General features: G+C 44.0%; 1 protein-coding gene across 35 annotated transcripts in view; it reads right to left on the minus strand.

Moving 5' to 3' along the window:
• Ank3 (ankyrin 3) overlaps positions 1-21,805 on the minus strand; it is a 484,120-nt gene that overhangs the window by 104,582 nt on the left and 357,733 nt on the right. For 20 of the 35 annotated variants that reach the window (XM_037199680.1, XM_037199673.1, XM_037199672.1 and 17 more), the window contains 5 exons: positions 20,040-20,138; positions 19,854-19,952; positions 18,606-18,701; positions 12,836-12,908; positions 12,601-12,663 (listed from right to left, as the gene is read on the minus strand). In XM_037199680.1, coding sequence (XP_037055575.1) covers positions 12,601-12,663; positions 12,836-12,908; positions 18,606-18,701; positions 19,854-19,952; positions 20,040-20,138 — 430 coding nt within the window. The remainder of the gene's footprint in view (positions 1-12,600; positions 12,664-12,835; positions 12,909-18,605; positions 18,702-19,853; positions 19,953-20,039; positions 20,139-21,805) is intronic. The other 15 variants (XM_037199690.1, XM_037199682.1, XM_037199681.1 and 12 more) reach the window with 1 other exon arrangement.

Raw genomic sequence — 21,805 nt, forward strand, 5'->3', positions numbered from 1 at the left:
TCCAGCTCCATCTTTCCCTTTTTGTTCTTCAGTTGGAAGCTAGAACCCATGTTCACTCATGCAAGGTTACTGCATTCAGAGAGGAGGGAAAGAACAGGAGGTGAAGGGGGGGTGGGTGGAGTTCGTACTTCCTGCTTTAGGTGGTGTCTGTGTGTTCCAAACCCTTCTGGAAGTCGATGCCACAAGCACACTATTTGAGGACCCTGTGACAAAGGTCAGAGGCACAGCTAGAAGCTGCAGGTGGGGAGCCTGAGTGTCTCTGCCTGCCTCTGTTTCCTCAATTGTCCCCTCTAATACAGATGAGCAAATGGTAGGGACTTTCTTTGAATCCATGGCTTCCATCCTCTCTTAGCAGCCAGACTCGGCCATTGAAAGCATAAACCAAGCAATGGAATACAGTACTCTCTCACTGTCTGTCCCAGAACAGGGGACAATTATTGGCTGAATGAGTGGTGGACTTAATAGGTGATTTCAGAAGCTTGAAGAACTGTGTCATCATTAGGGATTCCTGGACCCTTGGAGGGAAGGCCATCTGTTACACTTTTCCCTGGAACTTGGCTTAAGATTCTGGCTTAGCAGGTGGCCAGAGAGGAAGAATGGGGTTTGACTGGCCAAGTTCACACCCCTCTGAAACAATAAATTGCCATTACCTCATGGAACAAATGATTCTGTTCAGGTGATCATTTTTTTTAAGAGCTCAAAGTCAACTCAATTCTTTGCTTGTAAGAATTCTGTTCCTTGTAGCTGGGGTGTGTTTCTTTAAAAAAAAAAAAAAAAAAAAAAAAACCACACACACACACACACAACCATGCAGCAGTCCACTGTTCCCTAATCCAGGCCGTAGAGTGTCTAAAGTCAGCACACATGACTCAGCCCTGGAAGCTTTCCAGGTGGAGCAGTGAGAATGTCCCTGTGATCTTGCTTGGGTTAATAAACAAACCTATCCCAGAAGGGAAAAAAAGGACTCAGTGTCTCTCCTACAGAGACATCGAGAGAGAAAGTGGAGGCAGACGCTGTCGTTTTCTCATGGTTTCAATGCTTAAGCTTGATGTAGAAATTCCCCCTTGGTTACCTTAGTCAGGACTAGATGTTACACACTGACTGGGGCATAAATTCCTAAGTTGAAGATAGAACGCAGATAGCAGGGAGTATGAGGTCACTTCCCCACTCCCATGACGTCAAATCTCTGCCACTCGTAAAGATGACTGGACAATGAGGTAGCTGCCAGCTACAAATTCACTCTTCAACATCAGGACCGGAATGCTGCCTGTTACTTGCTAAATTACACATAGCAGCATCATGCCAACTCGTGTGTGTGTGTGTGTGTGTGTGTGTGTGTGTGTGTGTGTGTGTGTGTGTGTATCCTCAAGAGTACAAGTGCCTGTTTGTGTGCAGGTGTACAGACAACCCAGAAGACAGGTGCCGGTATCATTCCTCAGATGCTGTCCACCATTTTTTTCCTTTTCCTGTTAGGATGAAGGGTCTGTCACTGACCCAAAACTTACTGATTCAGCTCGATTGGCTGGCCAGCAAGCCCTAAGGAGCGATCTTGTCCCTGCCTACACAATGTGATTTCAAGTACAACACCATCATGTCTGGGTGGGTTTTTTTTTTTTTTTCCTTTTTTTTTTAAATATGGCTTCTGGGTATCAAACACAGGTCCGCTTTAAGTGAGTGATCTCTCCAACCTTGTGTCCGTGTGTGTTCTTTCTTAGCCATTCATTCCACATCAAACCCAGTCTAGCTCTCCTTCACCTCAGCTCTTCATTATCTGGGTGCCTAAAGACTGTGTATAGAGCATTGGAACTCTTCGCCCAGTAAGGGAGTGCCAGGCATACTGCCCACAAAGTACCTATTGTGTGGCCAAAACCTGTGATCTCTTCTTGTGCCTAACCAGTCACCACCAAACCAGGTGAAAACCACTCATCTGTCGGTTTGTGTCTAGCATATTCCTCGAAGGCGTATACATACAGGGCCACACCATGTGGGGCCTCTTCTCATTCTTACCTATGCCCAGCCCAGGGGAAGTCAGAGTGCCCTCTCTATTAGCAACATCACTGTCTGGTTTCTCGCACTGGTCCTTGCTTTCAGATGCTCACCACTCTGGTCTCCCCTGGCCCATTCATTCATGCTGTTCCCTGTGTTCACAGTCCAACAGCTCTGTCATAAGGATGCTAACAGTGGAAGAGGCTAAGAGTGGCCAGCCTGGGCCCTGCTATGGTAGGAGTCATTGGGACAGGATGCTCAGGCAGACAGGCAGTGAAGGAGAAATAAAAATGGAGAAGGAAAAAAGAGTGTCTAAAGTTAGAGTCGATTTGGGTCAATAATTAACTGTATGGAGTGTGCAAGCACACGTAGCTCCGGGCTATCTGTCTATCAGATGGTGGGTGCATGGGTGGCTCCAGCTCCTCATTCTAACTCGCTTCACAGGGAGAAACACGCTGTGTGGCTTTCCTCTCCTACATTACAGCTCTGTGCTCAGTTCTACACCTCTCTCCTCAGCATCGTGGGTGGGTGTGGCTGCTGCTGAGCTAGCTCCCCATTACTTGTGCTCATCTGACTTGTGTTTTCAGAGAAAGTTTCTCCAAGGGCTTCTACCAGAACCCGGCTCTTTCTAGGTTCTTCCCTCCATCCCTCACCACACCCTAGCATTCTTCTTCCTCTCTAAGTCAGTATGCATAGAATGTTCAAGAATCGAGTTTCTCTCTGCGCGCTGTCCTGAGGACCTCATCTGGCATCACCACCATGCTGCCATTTCTGGATGCCGGCCTCTCAGCACAGTGGAAAGTAATTTGGGGACTTGGAATATCTGTCTCCTATCCCTCTCCTTGCACATCCCCCATAACCTCTGCTTGTCCAAATTCTGTTCATTCTTTGACATGTTTTTCAAGGTCCTTTGGAGGCTGTTAGCAATCTCTAGAATTTCCTCACCAACCCTGTGATCTCCTCTTCTATGACACCTATGACCACGAAGTCTCGACCAAGAGACCTCAGTTCAAATGCCAGCTTTCTGGACCGTGTGGAGCTGCAGGAATATCATACACCTTCTGAGCGAGATGCTGAAGAGAAATTAGAAGTCATAACACTTTCCGTGCAGGCTCTAATTGTGACTAAATATAACTTGGGAGAATAACAGTAATAAGAATCATACCCTGAAGTTACTTTGAGAGAATGAAACATGATAAAGTCAGTAACGGACACTCAAAGAGATTTTATTACTTGTAAATTCTAGCCTACAACCCTTGGTTTGCGATTGCATTGAAAACCTAAGTGATCTATGCACTCCTCAGGGGGCTCTAGATATATGACCACAGCAGAGCCACATTGGAGGCGGAGTGCAAAGGCTTTGGATATCAGCCAGACTTGTGTGCTTTTAATCAAAGTGTCTCTCAATTGGAGCCTGGACAGGGGCTGACACACAGCCATGTGAAGCTAAGGCAGCCGATGCCTTTCATCACAAACACGGGCAGCTGTGATGAGGCCCTCAGACAGCGACAGTGGCCAGCACAGGTCTACTCCTGTAGAGTAGGCTGTCCAGTTAAAAAGAAATAAACAAAACAGATCACATGTTAGAAAATGACAGGCTGTGGGTGAAATCTAGCCTCTTGCCTATTTCTATAAATACTTTCAGTCACACTGCCACGCCTGGGTGTGCGGGCTAAGTTTCAGGCTGTTTGTGTGCATGGAGGTAAATGGGATGGAGCCCAGACAGCCGAACTCTGAAAATATTTATCACTGACCGCTGACAGAACTACTCTACTGTGCCCCAGAAACAAATGACTGATAACAGGAGATTAGAACCACGAAGGGCCCAAAAGACACAACATGTAGGAGGGCACGTAGAGAGATGCCTCTGTAGACCATGGTTAGGGACTGGGGTGAGTCTGAGCACAAGGGAGTGCTGGGAAGCTTGTGTTATCTGTTGGTGTCTGCATTCTCTTTGGGGATACGTCTGCATTATGAGGAAGGTACAGCACCGTACAGGTGGGTTCATAAGACACAAAAGTGTGTATCAGCACACTGCTGTAAAATCAAACCACCCGGGTGAAGAAACAATCCTTAATCTCTCCTTCCTTCTTCCACCCCCACCCACACCCCTCACCCGATCCCAGCCCATCCTCCCTCGTCATGGAGACCATCTGCTTCAAAACAGCCTCTCCCTTGGTTGTTTTCTTTTTTGTGGTTGTTTTGACTTTTAATTTGAGATAGGATTTTGCTAGGTAGCCCAGGCTGGCCAGGAACTCAGGGTCCTCCTGCCCCTGTCTTCTGAGCGCCGGAATTATAGCTGTATAAGTGTGTATTGCCATATTTAGCATTTTCTTGCCTTCTTTTTTTAATTATTATTATCTCACTGTGTAATTTTTTTTTACAATACTAGCATATTGCCGGGCGATGGTGGCACACGCCTTTAATCCCAGCACTTGGGAGGCAGAGGCAGGCGGATCTCTGTGAGTTCGAGGCCAGCCTGGGCTACCAAGTGAGTTCCAGGAAAGGCGCAAAGCTACACAGAGAAACCCTGTCTCGAAAAACAAAAACAAAAACAAAAACAAAAACAAAAACAAAAAAAAACAATACTAGCATATTGTCACCTGTTTGTTTTTTTGTTTTGTTTGTGAATTCCATTACCTTTGTATAGCCTACAACTCCACAGCTGTAACCATAGATCTATACTCTACTGTGGTATATACACATGGATACACCTTCACAGAAACTTTCTCTGCAATAGCTTCAAGCTGGGAAGAATCCACATTGCCGTCAACAGGAGAGCAGAGAACTTCGCTGTGGTGATGATAAGTACTTTGTGGAGTATTACACAAGCATGAAAATGAACAAACTACAATTATCCAACAACAGGAATGGAGGCAAAGCCCACTGTAAGCACAGGAGTGTGCGGGTGGGGGCAGGGCAATGGAATGAATGATGTGAAGTTGTAAGGACTTTTCTAGAAGCTGGGCAGACAGCTGAGTCTCAGGGGTAAGAATGCAAATGGACAGCTACACAAGAGACCCTGCTGGATCCCACCAGAGAGATGCTAGTGGGATGGTGATGACGGAGAGGAGAAGACGGACTCGAGCGGCACCATGGATGCGGAAGTAGAGCTGGTGTTGAGTTGCTGGTGGATTGGGTATGCTGAGAAAAGGGAGCCGACACGCAACTCACAAGCTTCGGTGTGGGTGAGGGGCGATCTGGTAGGTGGAGAAGGGTAGAAGAGATGCTGTTCTGGGGGTGGGTACACTGAGGGTGTGATGGATTAAATTATCTGTGAGGGTCTAAGTGGGAACGGACAGAGTTGGAAGAACAGATAGGATAGGTAAAAGTCAACCAACCATTCTAGTTCTAAGACAGGACTCTGGGGCTGGAGAGCTGGCTCGGAGGGTAAGGGTACTGGCTGCTCTTGCACAGGACCCAGCTTTGGTTTCCAGCACCCACAGTAGGCAGTCTACAGTCTCCTGTAACTCCAGCTCCAGGGGATCAAAGCTCTCTTATGGCCACTGTGGGTTCATGCTCTCTTTCTGTCTCTGTCTCTGTCTGTCTGTCTGTCTGTCTGTCTCTCTCTCTCTCTCTCACACACACACACACACATATAAAATAAAACTAAATAAATCTTTAAAAGAATGGCGAACAGCTGAGCACTGGTATGCTTGTGTGCACTGCACTGTTCTGACTTCTGAAGTCATGGGGCCAGCTGCTTCAGGCTCCCGATGGCTTGACCTAGTGGACTGGCACCCGGAACGGCCAGCTAAAGAAAACCTTCTCACCCTTAAGGTGCTTTTATCAGAATGTTTTTTACCACAGCCACAGAAATGAAGCCAAGACAGGATCTTTCCTTCCAGCATGTCAAAGTTACCATTCTGAGCTTATCTCCGGGAGATGCAAGCAGCTAATGAATTGCCTGTTTGAAAGGTAAGCAGAGAACCCCAGGAAAAGGGCTGAGAGACACTACCCACAAGGTATCCTAAAAGGCTTCCATTCTGGGTAGGAACAGCTCCTGCTGCTCCTCTCGACGGTGACATCATAACCACCACCACCTTGCTTCCCTGCAGCTAGCTAATCTTCACGGCTTCCTCCCAGGCTCAGAAAGCCACTCACATTATAGTTCTGTGTCTTCATCAGGATTTTCAGGAAGATTAGGCAAGCATGACCATTCCCAGTAGGCTTCTGAGGGCCAGCTTCACACTCCCCAGACCGATTCTCTGAATTCCCTTTGATTTTTGGTTATGCCAAGTCAAATTATATTTACTCTCCCCTAACTGAGACTACTAGGGTAGGTTTATGAAACTTCCTTGCTCTGAGGGCCAGAAATATGGCTCGGTGGGTAAAGGAGCTTGTTGCCAAGCTCCAAGGACCTGAGTTCAATCCCTGATATACACATGGAAGGAAAGAACTGGCTTCCAAAAGTTGTCCTCTGGCCTACACATACATGCATACATACATACATACACATACACACACACACTCTCTCTCTCTCTTATATAATTTTTTAAAAATTCCTTGCTTGAGTTCTTAAAATCTATCTAAAACTAAGTCTATACTTATGGTTATTGACCATGTACCTTGGTCTGCATGGTTCTTATACTAATACAGTTTCAAGGAGGTTTATTTCTATAGTAATGTCATTACATTTTTTAAGAATATGATTGCCTTGTGATATTATGACCTTTGTCACAGGTGTGTATGGGAGGTGTGTGGATGTGTGTGTGAAGGAGGAGGCACTCAGGAGTCTTCCTGCTCACTGTCCACTTACTCACTGATGTAAGTTGGCTCTTTTGAACCCAGAGCTCACCAGTACGGTTAGTCCAGCTGTCCAGTTGACTCAGGGAATCCCTTGTCTGCTTTCTAGGAATTACAAGTGGGCCATCATACCTACTTGGCATTTCTGTGGGCTCTGGATATCTAAACTTGGCACATTCTTAGGCACAGGGGTGAGTGATCTAACTGATAAGCCATCTCCCTGGTCCATATTATTCCCACCTTTTGAAGAGCCTGATTTGTTCTTTTTCTTAAATACATACTTGGTTTAGCACAAATTTGTGTGTGTGATGTGTGTTCCCAAAAAAGTGTGTGAGCGTGAGGGGTTCACATGTGCGTATGTAGATCTGAGGATGACATTAGAAGTCTTCTGGGTTGGTCTCTACCTTATTCACCAAGGCAAGGTCTCTCAACAGAAACGCGAGGTCTTTGCCATGTCTGGTATAGCTAGGCAGATAATACCCTGTCTTTGACTCCTTAGCCAGGGCTGGAATTATAGGGAACTACCATGCCCACCTGGCATTTACAGGGTTCCAGGTCCTCACGTTTACACGCCCTGGATTTAGCTCTGGCTGTCCTGGAAGTCTATATAGACCAGGCTGGCCTCAAATTTGAATTCACAGAGATCCACCTGCCTGTGCCTCTTAAGTATTGCAATTAGCTTAATTGTACCTTAATCTTGGTAACTACTTCTACCACATATGCACTTAACTTTTAATTTTTTTCTTTCAATATTTAATGTCTGCATTCAATCCTGGCAGAGATTTGATAGCTCACTCAAAAAAATTTTTTTTCTGTTTTTTTTTTGTTGTTGTTGTTGTTTGTTTGTTTGTTTTGAGTCAGGATTTCTCTGTATAGCCTTGACTGTCCTGGAACTCTCTCTGTAGACCAGGCTGGCCATAAACTCACAGAGATCCGCCTGCCTCTGCTTCCTGAGTGCTAGGATCAAAGGTGTGCACCACCACCGCCCAGCTAGCTCACTCGAAATTTAAGGGACTTCAGGTCAGATCATCTTCCCTCACAGGGCTGTGGCCTCCTGACCTGGATCCGTCCCTCTGCACACTGCTGTCTGGTTTCTGTTTTGCACGGCTTCATTCCATTCCCCCATTGTGTGCCGTCTATTGTTCTCTAAATGTCAGGAGACTCCAACCCACTAGAATTCTGCAAGCTAAAATAACATTTGCACTTTGTTCTTCCAATTTATAAAAATACCCACATTAAAGGGATTTACAATTAGGGTCCAAGCTGAGCCAGAACACTACGGAGTTCCACCCCAACCCCACATCACCCCCTGTGACCACTCCACCCCCACCCAAGCTAGAAAGCACCTTGGACCTTGATCTTGACCTCAACTCTTTTTCCTTCCTTCTACCCTGCCCCCATCTCCCTGTCCTCCTCCCTCCCTGCCATTCCCTTCTGCTTTTCCCCAGATAGTTCTTTTTTTCTCTTCCTCTGGTCTCTTTCTCTCCTCATGCCTTTCTTTTCAATTACAGACTCATTTGTAAAATGTAAGCATCCGAGGAGCAATAGAATAAAGATTGTGATTTGTGTGCACACGAAGAGTCTATGTACACAATAGATTTGGGGGAGGGGTGTAGAGCGCAGGTGACCACTGCCATGTCCATGGCCCCTTTGAGCCTCTGCAGGGCTCACTGAGGTCTCATTGCTCTGGTTAAGGCCACCCTGGCTCCTGCTTAGCGATGGTTCTGCTCATGCTTCCGTCTTTGCTCTCTGCATCTCTGCCCCACTGTTCTCCTGGGACACTACAGCCCTGTCTAGACTTCTTTTCTTTTTCTCTCTTTCTTGAGGAATCAACTGAGCATTAAGCAAACATGTCTCACCTATAATTAATTTCTCAAAGGAGACCAAAAGGAAGAGAAGGGAGAAGCAAAGTAGAAAATTGTGGAGAGAGAGAGAGACTTCCTGGCATTGACCAGTTACTATCTATTCTTTCCTAATTTAGTGTTTCTGCTATTTCCCGTTTTACAGACTCATCCTTTTCTTTCTTGAGGTAGGCTGCCCTTATGTGTTGCTTATAGATGATGGTGCTGAGAATTCTCAACAGCCCAGAGTGGGCTGTCAGTCATTTCCTCTCTCCCCTCCCCTGCCTCCCCTTCCCCTCTCCCCTTCTCTCGTCACACAGACAGACTGTCATGCAGTCCAGGCCCACCTAGCCCTAACTCACTGTGCTGCTTTACCTCTGCCTCCTCCTCCCTCCACATCCTGACACCACAGCACACACGTGTCTGGCGCTTGCTAATTCCGGTACAGCGATGCATTCACAAGCCTTTCGGTTCACAGAAATGAACACTTGCCACCGCCACAGAACTCACTCAAACGTGCAGGCCCAAAGCCAACTATAGAGACAATTAAAGGACTGGAGAGACTATCAGAAAAGTGAGTTAGAAGTCAACATTATCATTCAAGTTGGAGGGGATATTTTAAAATGAAAATTTCATAGCAACTCATTTTAGGATAATTTTTGGTAATACAAAAATGCTATTTTATATAATAGAGAAGACTATACATACTTGATTGGGAAAATGGTGGTTGGCAGAGCTCAAGTTAGGAAAATTTAGGGACCTTCACCAACAGTAATATTTATTTATTTATTTTTGGTTTTTCAAGGCAGGGTTTCTCTGTGTAGCTCTGGCTGTCCTGGAACTTGGCTCTGTAGAGCAGTCTGGCCTTGAACTCAAAGATCCACCTGCCTCTGCCTCCCAAGTGCTGGGATTAAAGGTGTGCACCGCCACAATCTGGCTAACAGTAATATTTATATAAATCGACTTAGATGGTAACTGCACACAAAGCTGAATCGTCTTTGGTTTGCTTTTATTTTGAAACAGGGTCTACTGTGTGTCTTGCCTAGCCTGGAACTCTGAAACTCACTATGTAGACCAGGCTGGCCTCAAACTCCCAGAGACTGAAGTCAGGCATACTATACCCAGCAATAGCTGAATCATCAACAACACATTTTCTTCTTTTTGTTTTTTTCTTCTCTCTTCCTTTTTTTTTTTTTTTTTTTTTTTTCTTGTTTTGAGACAGGGGTAGTTTCTCTATATAACAGCTCTAGCTGTCCTGGAACTATCTTTGTAAACCAGGCTGGCCTTGAACTCACAGAGATCCGCCTGGCTCTGCCTCCCGAGTGCTAGCCTGACTCAATGACACATTCTCAATGTCTTCCAGGGAGAAAGCAATCACACTGCTTTGTTATATGGTTCTGTGTGGATCAGACTACAACTCCAGCCTTTGGGCTCCATTTTAGACACTTGAATTCTCGGCAGACATATAAGACTGGAAATGGACCCAGGAGAAAGACCATGCTGAGTCGGGGAGCAGGAAGAGGAAGTGACTGGGATGGGCCTGAAGTGGAATTGAAGATGACAGAGCAGGAGAAACACATTCAAACACCCAAAGAAAAGAAGCCTTGGTAAGTGAAGATGCCTGCTACCAAACCTGGTGCCTGAGTTTGATCCCCTGGGCCCTACAAGGTGGAAGGACAGAACTGACTGACAGATCGTCCTCTGACCCCTGTACACCCTCAATGGCATGTGTGCAGTCACCCCCCCCCCCACATACAATAAGTGAATATAATTTTAAAAATATTTAAAATACTTGAAAGACTGGGACATGGGAGAGTAGATTCTATTCTAAATTATCATTGGAACCTGAATGCTCATCATTCTGGCCCAAATAGATCAGAACCCAAATCACCAGCTAGAAGTGAGAAGGAGTTCAAGGAGGTAGGGGACTTTTGAAGATTATTCAAACTGGATCAGACAATTTGAGGCATTTGGGCAAAGAATGTTCTAGCAAAAGAGATTCCAGCTCTAGGGGTGTTCAAGTGGACTGACCTTCAGGACCTACCCTACCCGCTACCCCGGTATCTAATTCTATGACATTATAAAATCATAAGCCAAATGACTCTGATAGCCCATTAACACACCCACAGAGGAAAAAACAAAACTCAATGAACGACAAAAATGATAACTATAAGCCACTCTGAATTTCAGGTTTGCAAATATAAAGAAGTGATTGCCATTTCCACTTCATTAAGTGAATTCGACTCAAGTTTAAAGATTCAATTTTCTCTTGTTTTGAAATCATTTGATAACTGATCCACATAAACAAAGCTATTACACAGTCCATTCAAACCTGGCCTCTCATCAGGGTGGTAGCCTTGGCTATTATGTTAAAAGGGCAGAAAAATGGCTGGTAGTGACTGTCCTACTGTATTTCATGCTAACTTAACTTGGAAAACAGTCTTTGAATCCTGGTTTGTTTATGCACACACAGGGAAGCACATCACCTTTTTAAATAAAAACATGTGCACACGAGAAATTGCTCTGGAGTGTGGCAAGAGAATGCGCTGTATTAGCAGATGACAGTGAGACACATGACCTCTCACGAGGATGCGACCAAAATCCAGTGGGAGATAAAAGAGAGGTGGACACACAACTGATGGAAGAGCCTGTATCAAAAAGTATTAAATCCAGCCGGGTGGCAGCAGTGGCACACGCCTTTAATCTCAGCACTCGGGAGGCAGAGCCAGGCGGATTTCCGTGAGTTCGAGGCCAGCCTGGGCTACAGAGTGAACTCCAGGACAGGCACCAAAACTACACAGAGAAACCCTGTCTCAAAAAAAACAAAACAAAACAAAACAAAAAACCAAAAACAAACAAAAAGTATTAAATTCAATAATCATAGACAATCAAGACAACCAACTTCAGGGTTGCATTCCCGTGAGTGTGCCATCCAGCCACCGGCCTCTCTGTGTGTCAGTCTAAACAACCAAAGGTGACAGCCACTTTGTGTCAGGTAGATTTTCCCACTACTTATGCTCCCAGTGAATTTGAATTAAAATATGTAAAGGGGTGGGGTCAGGGAGCAGTAAGGAAGAAAGTGATTTGGAGGATAAACTGATTCAAGGAAAAAAAAAAAGAAAGTCAGGGGAATGGTGGCGCACGCCTTTAGCCCCAGCACGCGGGAGGCAGAGGCAGGTTGATCTCTTTGAGTTGAGGCCAGCCTGGTCCACATAGAGAGTTCAAGGACAGCCAAGGCTATATAGTGATCCTGTCTCAAATTAAAAAAAATAATAATAAATATACATCCAATACAGTAAATATTTCATTATTTCAGTGAAGTTCCAAAATGTGCCACCTTTACAATATTTATTTACTTAGACAATGGTGCTTTTCCAACAGACCTTTCAAACATGTCATGTATATGTATACCGACACACATATATATGTATGTGAATGACATGGTCAAGAGTATCGTTCTTTTAAGTAAAGCAGAAAACGAGTAGCTGTATTGAGCACACGAAATACAGCCTTAATATATCTCAATCTTCTTATCAAGCCACTGTTGAATGTCTACAGTTCAAAAGTGGTTTTACTCAGGTTGAGTTTCCAGGCTAAGTCCCAAGTCCAAAGGTGATTTTTCCTGCAGAACTGCAGAGGATACTGCAGACCGGACATTCGGCCTGGGACCTGTAAGGATGCCATTTACACTAAGGGAAAAAAACAACTAAAAACAGTTAAGTTGCCCCTTTTCAGATTTCAGACACAAACAATAAAACTATCCGTTTTCTGCTTGACGGAAAGGACAGAAAGAGAGGAATCCTGATCAGTAGTGACATTTTTTTTTTCTACTTAAAGGCGGGAAATGGGCTCGAGAAATCAAGTCTGAAAAGGGATAGGACGAAGGCAAGGCTTTAAAGGACCCCAAGATTAATTCTCAAAATTTCCGTGAGAAGTTAGTAACGTGAGGGAGTGTTACTGTTGAGAGCCAAGAAATGAAAGCTGAGGTTGGGGGTTAAGTCTCATCACAGGAGAGAGGTGTAAATACCTTCTTCAACATCTGAGATATACTCCCCATCACTGAGCTTTTCGGGGGCGTTGGCTTTACGAACTGCATGATTTAAGTGATAATAGAAGTGTATGAAAATACTCATTCCCAACACCGAGACCCACCATTTAAACATCCCCCCAAACACGTTGGTAAAGGCCTTTCTCCCGGAAGCAACAGATACCCAGCTACTCATTACCATGACGACTCCCCCTGCCCCCAGACATTGCCATACCTTCATCATCTGACATATCTAGAACTTCATTCATCGTTTCTGGAACATTCATTTTGTGCTTCTCAGTGATGGTCTAGGAACAAAAAAAGAAGCTGCTTCAGTATGAATGGACTTGGCATTTCTACGGAGACGATTTCTTTCTTTCTGAATTGATTGATTGATATCCTATGGGACTTCAAGGTCGAGGACCTAGAATACTTTACACACAACATGCTCTCTCCCTTGAGCAGCACGTGGGTGGGGGTGGGGGTGGGATCCTTAGAAATGCCCCTCAGAAGAGCACAAGGTGGAAGTCGTCCAGGGACATAGCAGATGACAGATTGTGGTCCCCAATAAGGCTTTTTCAGAGGAAGCAAAGAAAGCATTGCTGTGCTTGTCCCTGCCAGAAGAGCCAAATCTCACATCCCACTCCAGGTCATGGAAGGAGATGGCCCAGAATAACAGCAAGGAATTTGTCATTATCATTCTCACCAAGCCTCTTACTTCCTTTGTGTTCCTCACTACGCGTCCATTTCATGGATAGGATACAGCAAAAATACTAACGTTATATAAGTTATGCATATTTTATAATGATGTGCATTAAAGCCATTTCAGAGGCAACACATTTGCAGGATCCTTTTAGCTTCCAAAAAACTTCACCAAGAACACCAAGGGACGGGTGCGCGCCCTTCTGACTCTTGCTTACTCTTTCGGTAACGTTCTAACTTCATAATCTATATCCATTCAAAAGACAGCAGCAGCAGCAGCATGTCAGTTAAAAAACTGAAAGCAGGGGCTGGAGGGATGGCTCAGTGGTTAAGAGCACTGGCTGCTCTGGCAGAGGACCTGGGTTAGGTTCACAGCACCCAAATGGCAGCTAGCAACAATCTGTAACTCCAGTTCCAGGGGATCAGAAGCTCTCCTGACTTCTGAATTCATGTTGTACACAGATATGCATTCAGGTAAAGCACCTATACACATAAAATAAAAATAAATAAATCTTAAGCTGGGTGGTGGTGGCTCATGCCTTTAATCCCAGCACTCAGGAGGCAGAGGCAGGAGGATCTCTGAGTTCAAGGCCAGCCTGGTCAACAGAGTGAGTTCCAGGACAGCCAAGGCTGCACAGAGAAACCCTGTCTCGAAAAACAAAAACAACAACAAATTTTGAGAAATGAAAACCGAGGGCTGGGAGAGATGGCTCAGCAGTTAATAGCTCTGGCTGCTCTTCCAGAGGTCCTGAGTTCAATCCCCAGCAACCACATAATGGCTCACAACCATCTGCAAGGGGATCAGATTCCTTCTTCTGGTATACATGAAGATGGAGCACTCATATACATAAAATATATGAATAAATAATTCTTTAAAAAAAGAAAATGGAAAAGCACCCACAAGTTGAAACTGAGGAAGGCTATCAATTCAGTTTCTTATTGATTTTTTTTTTTTTTGGTAAATTATTCTCCTATGCTCAAATGTTATATGGAAACAAAATTGTGCCTCTTTCAGTATACAATACTGAAATTGATCACTTCTTTAAAATAAATTTTCAATTAGTTTTATAGTCTCTGAAATTGTATAGAAAATTCCTATATGCTCCATACTAAGTCCTTCATCATAAACTCTTACGTTAGTACAGTGCATTTGTCATAGCATACCAATATTGACACATCACCATCAAAGTTTGTGTTACACTGGCATTTCCTTGATTCTGGTCCCACATTGCACACATTTGATGTAGCTGCAATGGCTCTCTGGACTTTTCTTGACTTACAATTCTCAACTTTCTTTGGTGCTGAGTACCTTGAGAGTCTTGAGCTGTATCAGTCAGTTGTTTAAAGAAACATCTGTCTCATTTGTTTGTTTTCTTTTGTGATTAATCTAGAGAAGGAAGACTACAGAGGTAACAGATCTTTATCTTCTTTATATCATCCCATGTCATAGCAAATGTGGTCTTTGAGTTTCTAGCTGAGGCAGTATTTGTCAGAGTTCTCGCCTGTAAAACTTATTCTGTTCTCTTTTGCTTGTATACTGATCTTGTTTGTTTGTGTTTTAGAAGGAGAACACTATGTTCAGCCCATATTTAGGCTGTAGGTAATTATGTTTGATGCTTCCTTGAGAGTGAAGGATTTTCACAAGTTATTTGGAATCCTTTGCCAGGGGATATTTTTCAGCCACATTTTTCAAGACTGAAGAAAGCCTTGAGGCCAGTATTCTGACAATGAACAGAATGCCCTGTACTTTTTGTAATTCTTTTCCCTCAGGTACCTGCACATTCTTTCCCACACATTTAGTTCTTCGCTTACACCAGTACGGGCTCAGATATATTTGCTTCATGCTTTGAACTATGCTCTAATATTGTTTTATTTATATTGTTTCGGTTAAAGTGTTCTGGCCTTGGTCATCATGATTTCTATTGATTTGTGTATGACTGCCCACATCATTGTATTCACGTATTTTATTTAACTTTGGTAGTGATGGCAGTGTGCTTCCTTGATGCGCTGGTTAATTTTTGTCAACCTGATACAAACTAGGGTCACCTGGAAAGAGGGATTAACTAGAGAATTACCTCTATCAGCTTAGCCTATAGGTAGGTATGTGTGTAAGGAACTCCTGATCAATGATTGATGTGGGAGGGCCCAGCCCACTGCAGAAGGTGCCACTCCATGCAGGTGGTTCAGGGTTGTGCAAAAGTAATACCTGAGCAAGCCATGGGGAGCGAGCCAATAGGCAGTGTTCCTCCACGGCCCGTGTTTCAGTCCCTGGCTCCAGGCTCCTGCTGTAATTTCCTGTCCTGGCTTTTCTCAGTGATGGACTGTAGCCTGTCCATAGAATAACCTGTAAGTGTAGATAACTGGCCCTGCTTCCAAAGCTGCTTCTGGTCAGCGTTTTACCACCACAGCAGAAAGCAAAGTCAGTACAGGTACTTTGGAGCAATCCTTCTCTAGTCCTACAGCTAGCTCTTTCTCCCAGGAGTCCTGGCTCCTTTATGCCGTGAACGGTGTTAGCAACTCACAGCTGGATGCTAGATGTTCTCTGATCGTGGCTTCTGGAGGAAAAAAAGGAAGAGTCTTTCCTCTGAAGCTCGGCATTTGGTTCCTCATGCTGCCGTGACAATGAAGGCATTTACTAACTTTCCTTCTCAGGATTTCCACATCACACACTGTCTCTATGTGGCAGAGTTTGTTAGTAGAAAGAACAGCTGCTGAGGGAGATCCCAGGAACTTGCTAGGGCAAGGTGGTCAGTGTGGTGGGGGCCGAGCTATGCTAATTAATTTAAGATGACAGATACCAACTCAAAATCACATCACTGCCATCTAAGGGAATTCATACACAGGCACCACAGCAGAACTGAGAAGGTGGTGTCTGAGTTTATGACAGTCTCAAGTGCCAGAAGGGTGGAATAATTCCTCAGGACGGGCTTTCTTGCTGGCCACCATGAGCGCTTACAGTATTTGGAGGCCATATTCTCTTTGGGGGGGGGGGCAGTCTGGACCTTGCTTTTAGCGTGCATTATCTTCCTCCCTTTGGAAGAAAGTCGCCACCCAAGCTTAATAATGTCATACATGTGGAATGGCTCTACTGCCATAGACTCAGGTGGGAGCCTGGTCCTGTCCCGAAGATGCAGTATTGCTTTCTCATTTCTGTAACTGCAGACTGGTAGTTACTGTGATGTATTGAAAATCCAACTCAGAGCCTTGTCCATGCTTTACCAATCAACAGTCAGCCTTCTAGTGTATATTAATGCTTTTCGTGTTTCACTTTTAAAAAATATTTTATTTATATGCCTGTGTGTTTTCATGCGTGCATGCGTGCGTGCATGTGTGTGTGTGTGCGCACATGCACAGGTAGCTATGGAGGCCAGAAGAGGGCACTAAATCCCCTAAGACAAAGTTACCAGCTCTTGTGAGCCACCAGTGTGGGTTCTGGGAACGGAACATGAGTCTTCTGGAAGAGTAGCTGGAGTGCCCAACTGCTGAGTTGTCTCTCTAGGCCAAGGCTTTTATTTTTATTTCATATAAACATTGTGAAATTGCCCAATGGGTGAAGAATTCAACTGTGACTTGTATTTTGAACTAGACAAGGTTTGTCCTGTAACACTAAAGTAGCCATCTGATGTATTAACTATAATGACTCAAACAGCTGTAGCATCATGACCCTTGGTTACTGTTAAATAGCTTGTTTCTCTCCTTCTCCTTCCTCCCCTAGAGAGAGCTATATGGGAAATCCAGAACATTAAGGCTAGAAAATGTTATTTGCTTAACTTTTCTCTCAGACTTTAATAATAGTCAGGCATGGTAGTGCACGCCTGTACTCTAGGGTCAGAAGCAGGCTACTCTCTGTGGGTTTGATGCCGACCCAGTCCACATAGGGTGACTCTGTCTCGAAACAAAACAAAACACACACTAACAAAAACATCCAAAAGAACTCAGTAACAGATTTTAGATTTTTTTAAAAGCTGTATGAATTGATGGATGCAATTTCTGTCCTAACCTCTATGGTGATGACAGAAATAGATCCTGGTTAGTGAGCATTTTCTGTCTTGTAAATCATACAGTTTCTCTCTTCTACTCAGCAGATTCATTTTCTGGTTTCGAAAGCCTGCGAATTGCCAAATAACTCAGCTGGCAGGTAGCTGCAGACGGCCTTAGCCCACGGTTTTCTATATAAAGCACTGCGTAGACAGAGTAAGTTACACACTGTAGTCATGTCTACCTTCGGATTGAGAGGCAGTGAAAGGAAAAACAATGGCAATAACCCCAAATTCCACTCTCCTAACTGCCCTTCATCCCAAAGTTGCCAAACCTAGTTCAAAGGCATTAGACAGGATTAAAATGATTTATTAATTTTTTTCCTTTTTTTGTGTGTTCAGTGCTGGGAAGGTGGCTCAGTGTGGAAGGACACTCACTACCAAGCCTGAGAGATGACCCCGGTTTAATCCCCAGAGCCTCCATAGTGGGAAGAGAAAACTGACTCCCATAAGTTATCCTCTGACTTCTACACACGTCATGGCTTGTGTATAGTCCCAACGCACACAAAAAATGTAATAAAAAATTTAAATGTATCTAATGCAATAGAGTCATTTAGTAAATGTTTACTTTAAAATTTAAGAAAAACATTGGTTTCCCTATGAAAACCCCAACAGGTATTCCAAAAAATAAGGTTGACAATTAAAGCCAATTTTTATCTACCCATAACTCTAATAAAACATTATTTTGCAAAAATGACAAACATTTTAAAGAGCTTATATGAAATTTTCAAAGTCTTTACAATGCCAAGATTAAAACAAGCAAACAAAAACTTATTTGGTAGCATATGGAATCAAAAACTCGTTATCCACTTAAATAACTAATTTTTTCTAAGATTTATTAGTTATTTGTGTGTCTGTGTATCTGTGTCTGAGCATGTGAGTACAGTGCTCACAGAGGCCAGAGGAGGGCGCTGGATCCCCTGGAGCTGGAGTTACTGGCGTTGAGCACTGCCCGAGGCAGGTGCTGGGCAGGTCCTCACACTGAGCCATCTTTTTAGCTCCATAGGCAACTTTATATATATATATATATATATATATATATATATATATATATATATATATATATATATATATATTGTTTCAAATTTTGTTCATATCAGAAATGAGGGTTTTGCTACACTGACTGCCAACAATAAGGTGACAATATTTCAAAATATGGCACTTAGTCTATGAATGGAGGAAGAAGGAACATTCTAGAAAAGCCTAGGAAACTGCCACCTGGGAACTGGGCTTTCAGAGTAAGAGAGTTCTATATCCATTACTCACAGTGGTGGTCATAGTTTCCTCCGTCACGACCTTCAGCGTGTCAACCACTGAGATGTAGCCAAGGCGCCGGGCAATGGCCAGGGCTGTGTTCCCATTCTGGAAACAGGAAAATGTGGACAAGGTTACTCAGCCTGGTATGGAATATTCCTTTACACTGTGTGAATATATGTCGCTGTGATTGGTTTAATAAAGAAGCTGACTGGCCAATATCTGAACAGGATAAGGTTAGGCAGGAGAACCATACTAAGGACACTGGGAAGAAGAAGGGCAGAATCTGAGGAGTCGTGAGAGATGCAGAGAGAAGCAAGATGTGCCATGTTGAAAGAAGTTACTGCCACGTGGCAGAGGGTAGATAAGAAATTTGGGTTAATTTAAAATGTAAGAGTGAGCTAGTAACAAGCCTGAGCTATGGCCAAACATTTATAATTAATAATGAGTCTCTGAGGGGTTATTTGGGAGCGGTTGCCAGGATGCAGAGAAACTCTCTCTACAGCCTGCAACCAATGCAAGACCAGTGTCTCATCCTACCAACTCAACTGTCATATAAAAAAAATGTAAATGTTACATTGGAGATACAATTTTATAGTTTGGATCCTAAATATCATAAAGGCCATGTATTTGAAGATGATAGTGCTACTGGCATGTTGGGAGTCATGGAGGGAAATTATGCCGTTTGGGGTGTGTCCCTATAGGGTGTATTGGAGCTCCAGACTCCCTTTTTCTCTCTGTGCTTCCTGGTGGCCACGATAGGAGTTTCAGCAAGCACTCCCTGCCATAATGTCCAATCTCACTACAGACTCACTATGATGAGGACAAGTGATCATGATTGACATCTGTGCAACTGCCAGCCAAAGAAAGACTTTCCTTCTATTAAGTTGCTTGCCTCAGGGATTTTGTCATAGTGATAGAAAGATAACTAACAAACTTTGTAAAAGCCCAGCTCACCTCTTCCTACCCATGCATCAAAGTCTGGGTAGCTACACCTGGTTCCATGTCAACAATCAATGGGGCATAAACACCATTTTTCTTTAATATGTGCTTCTATAAGTGGCGATGATGTGAGCATTTTTTAGAGTGGGAAACACTGGTCTACTGCTCTTTGGACAGCTCATGACCTGGTCCCCACTGAGGGCTTTGTGTAACTTACCACTGAGATTTAGAAAAGCAACCAGTGTATGAGCAAAATTTGAGAAGATTTCAGAGCCCCTCTGTCTCCTCCAGCCCCACGGCGTTGGTCCCACGGCTTACCACAGTGAGTTCATTGGGGGAGGCATTGTTCTGAAGCAAGACGTTGATGATGTGTGTGTGGCCCTGCTGAGCTGCCTGGTGCAAAGGTGTGTATCCGTTCTGCAGAAGGAAGAACGAGAAATGACATGAGCTTCCTTGAATATGAAACCCAGGATTTTGCTGGAAAGAAAGGGGGAAGGCGCCTACCTTTGTTTTGGCATTAACTTTTGCAGAATGCTGCAGCAGAAAATTGACTATTTTGATGTTTCCATAGTGACAGCCCACATGGAGTGGCGTGTAGCCCATCTGTAATTATATTTTATAAAAAGAGAAACATTGTAAGTACACTTTTAGTAACAGCAATCCTAAACGGAAGTAAAAGTTATTATTCAACCTTCCATTTGAGCTGGAAAATAGATTTTTTTTTTTAGATTCTTCCCGATAACAAAAATTGCCCTTTTCAGAGTTAGTCTTAATATATCTGATTGAACATAAAAATAGGTATTTAACTTTCCCTTACGTCAGCTCTTTACTCTCTAGATACTGTTGAGGACAGGCAGGAAACATGGACCAATCAGCCCCTAGACAGGTGGACTCTTAACTGGTTGGTGGCATTAGAGAGTGTTGTAGGGACAGACTAGACTAGGGTTGACTGAATGCTCTGTCCTCTAACAAAATGGCTAAGTGATAAGCTTGGGGGGCCAGGGCAGGGGTGGTGGTGGCACATTCCTTTAATCCCAGGACTCCGGAGGCAGAGGCAGGCGGATCTCTGTGAGTTCGAGGACGGCCAGGTTTGCACAGTGAGAGCCTGAAAGAGTAAACAACTTAGAGCCCACTGTAGGTAGGCAGGGACACGGACACAGTCAAGTGTCAGTTCTTGCTGTCTAAGTATGAACTTGACCTTGATAGAGATGCTCTAGTTCAGGGAGGTTCTCAACCTGTGAGTCACGACCCCTGGGGGTGGGGGTCAAACGACCCTTTCACAAGGGTTCACCTAACACTATCAGCAAACCCAGCTACTTGCGTTACCATTCATAACAGCAGCAAAATAACAGTTATGAAGTAGCAACCAAAACAGTGTCATGGCTGGGGATCACCGCAGCATGTGGACCGGGATTAAAGGGTCGTACACTAGAAAAGTCGAGAACCACTGCTCTAATTAAAGAACGCCTACCCACTTCTTCGCCGGAGCCCATGACTGACACAAAGCGACCCATCTTTTCTTGGACTGGCAGCCAGTGACTCTCAGGGGCTGTCCACTCGTTCTTATTTTGTTTTGTTTTGTCCCCCACCCCCATCTATTCTTCTCTCTAAATATATATATATATATATATATATATATATATATATATATATGTATAAATATATATATACACACACATATATATATGCATATGTATATATATATACATAAAATTTATATTATTACTCTGGAGATGGCAGATGGCTCAGCCAATAAAAGGGTTGCTTTGCAAACAGGAGGACTTGAATTTAATCCCTGAAAGTGTACCAAACATACACACAAACTAGGTGGCAGCAGCACACACCTTTAATCCAAGCACCCAGAGACAGGAAGATCTTTGAGTTCAAGGCCAGCCTGGGCTACACATAGATACCCAGTCTCAAAAAACCAAAACCAACCAAACAACCCCCACAAAAAATAAATCTCTCTCTCTCTCTCTCTCTCTCTCTCTCTCTCTCTCTCTCTCTCTCTCTCTCTCTCACACACACACACACACACACACACACACACACACACACACACACACAAAGTACACCTGAATAAACACAAATATGCAACACACACAGAATACTGTAGATCTTTCTTAAGAAGGTGACCACTTTCAGGGGCTCTGTCCTGTCTCTGTTGATGACAACCCAGGCATTTACGAGGCAGACAGCACTGACCCAATTCACAGTGTCTCTAGAGAGACACGGAAGAGACTCCCCCTGTTCGTCAGGGTCGGATTCTC

Source organism: Peromyscus leucopus, chromosome 16_21, assembly GCF_004664715.2.
Source record: "Peromyscus leucopus breed LL Stock chromosome 16_21, UCI_PerLeu_2.1, whole genome shotgun sequence".
Lineage (NCBI taxonomy): Eukaryota > Metazoa > Chordata > Mammalia > Rodentia > Cricetidae > Peromyscus > Peromyscus leucopus.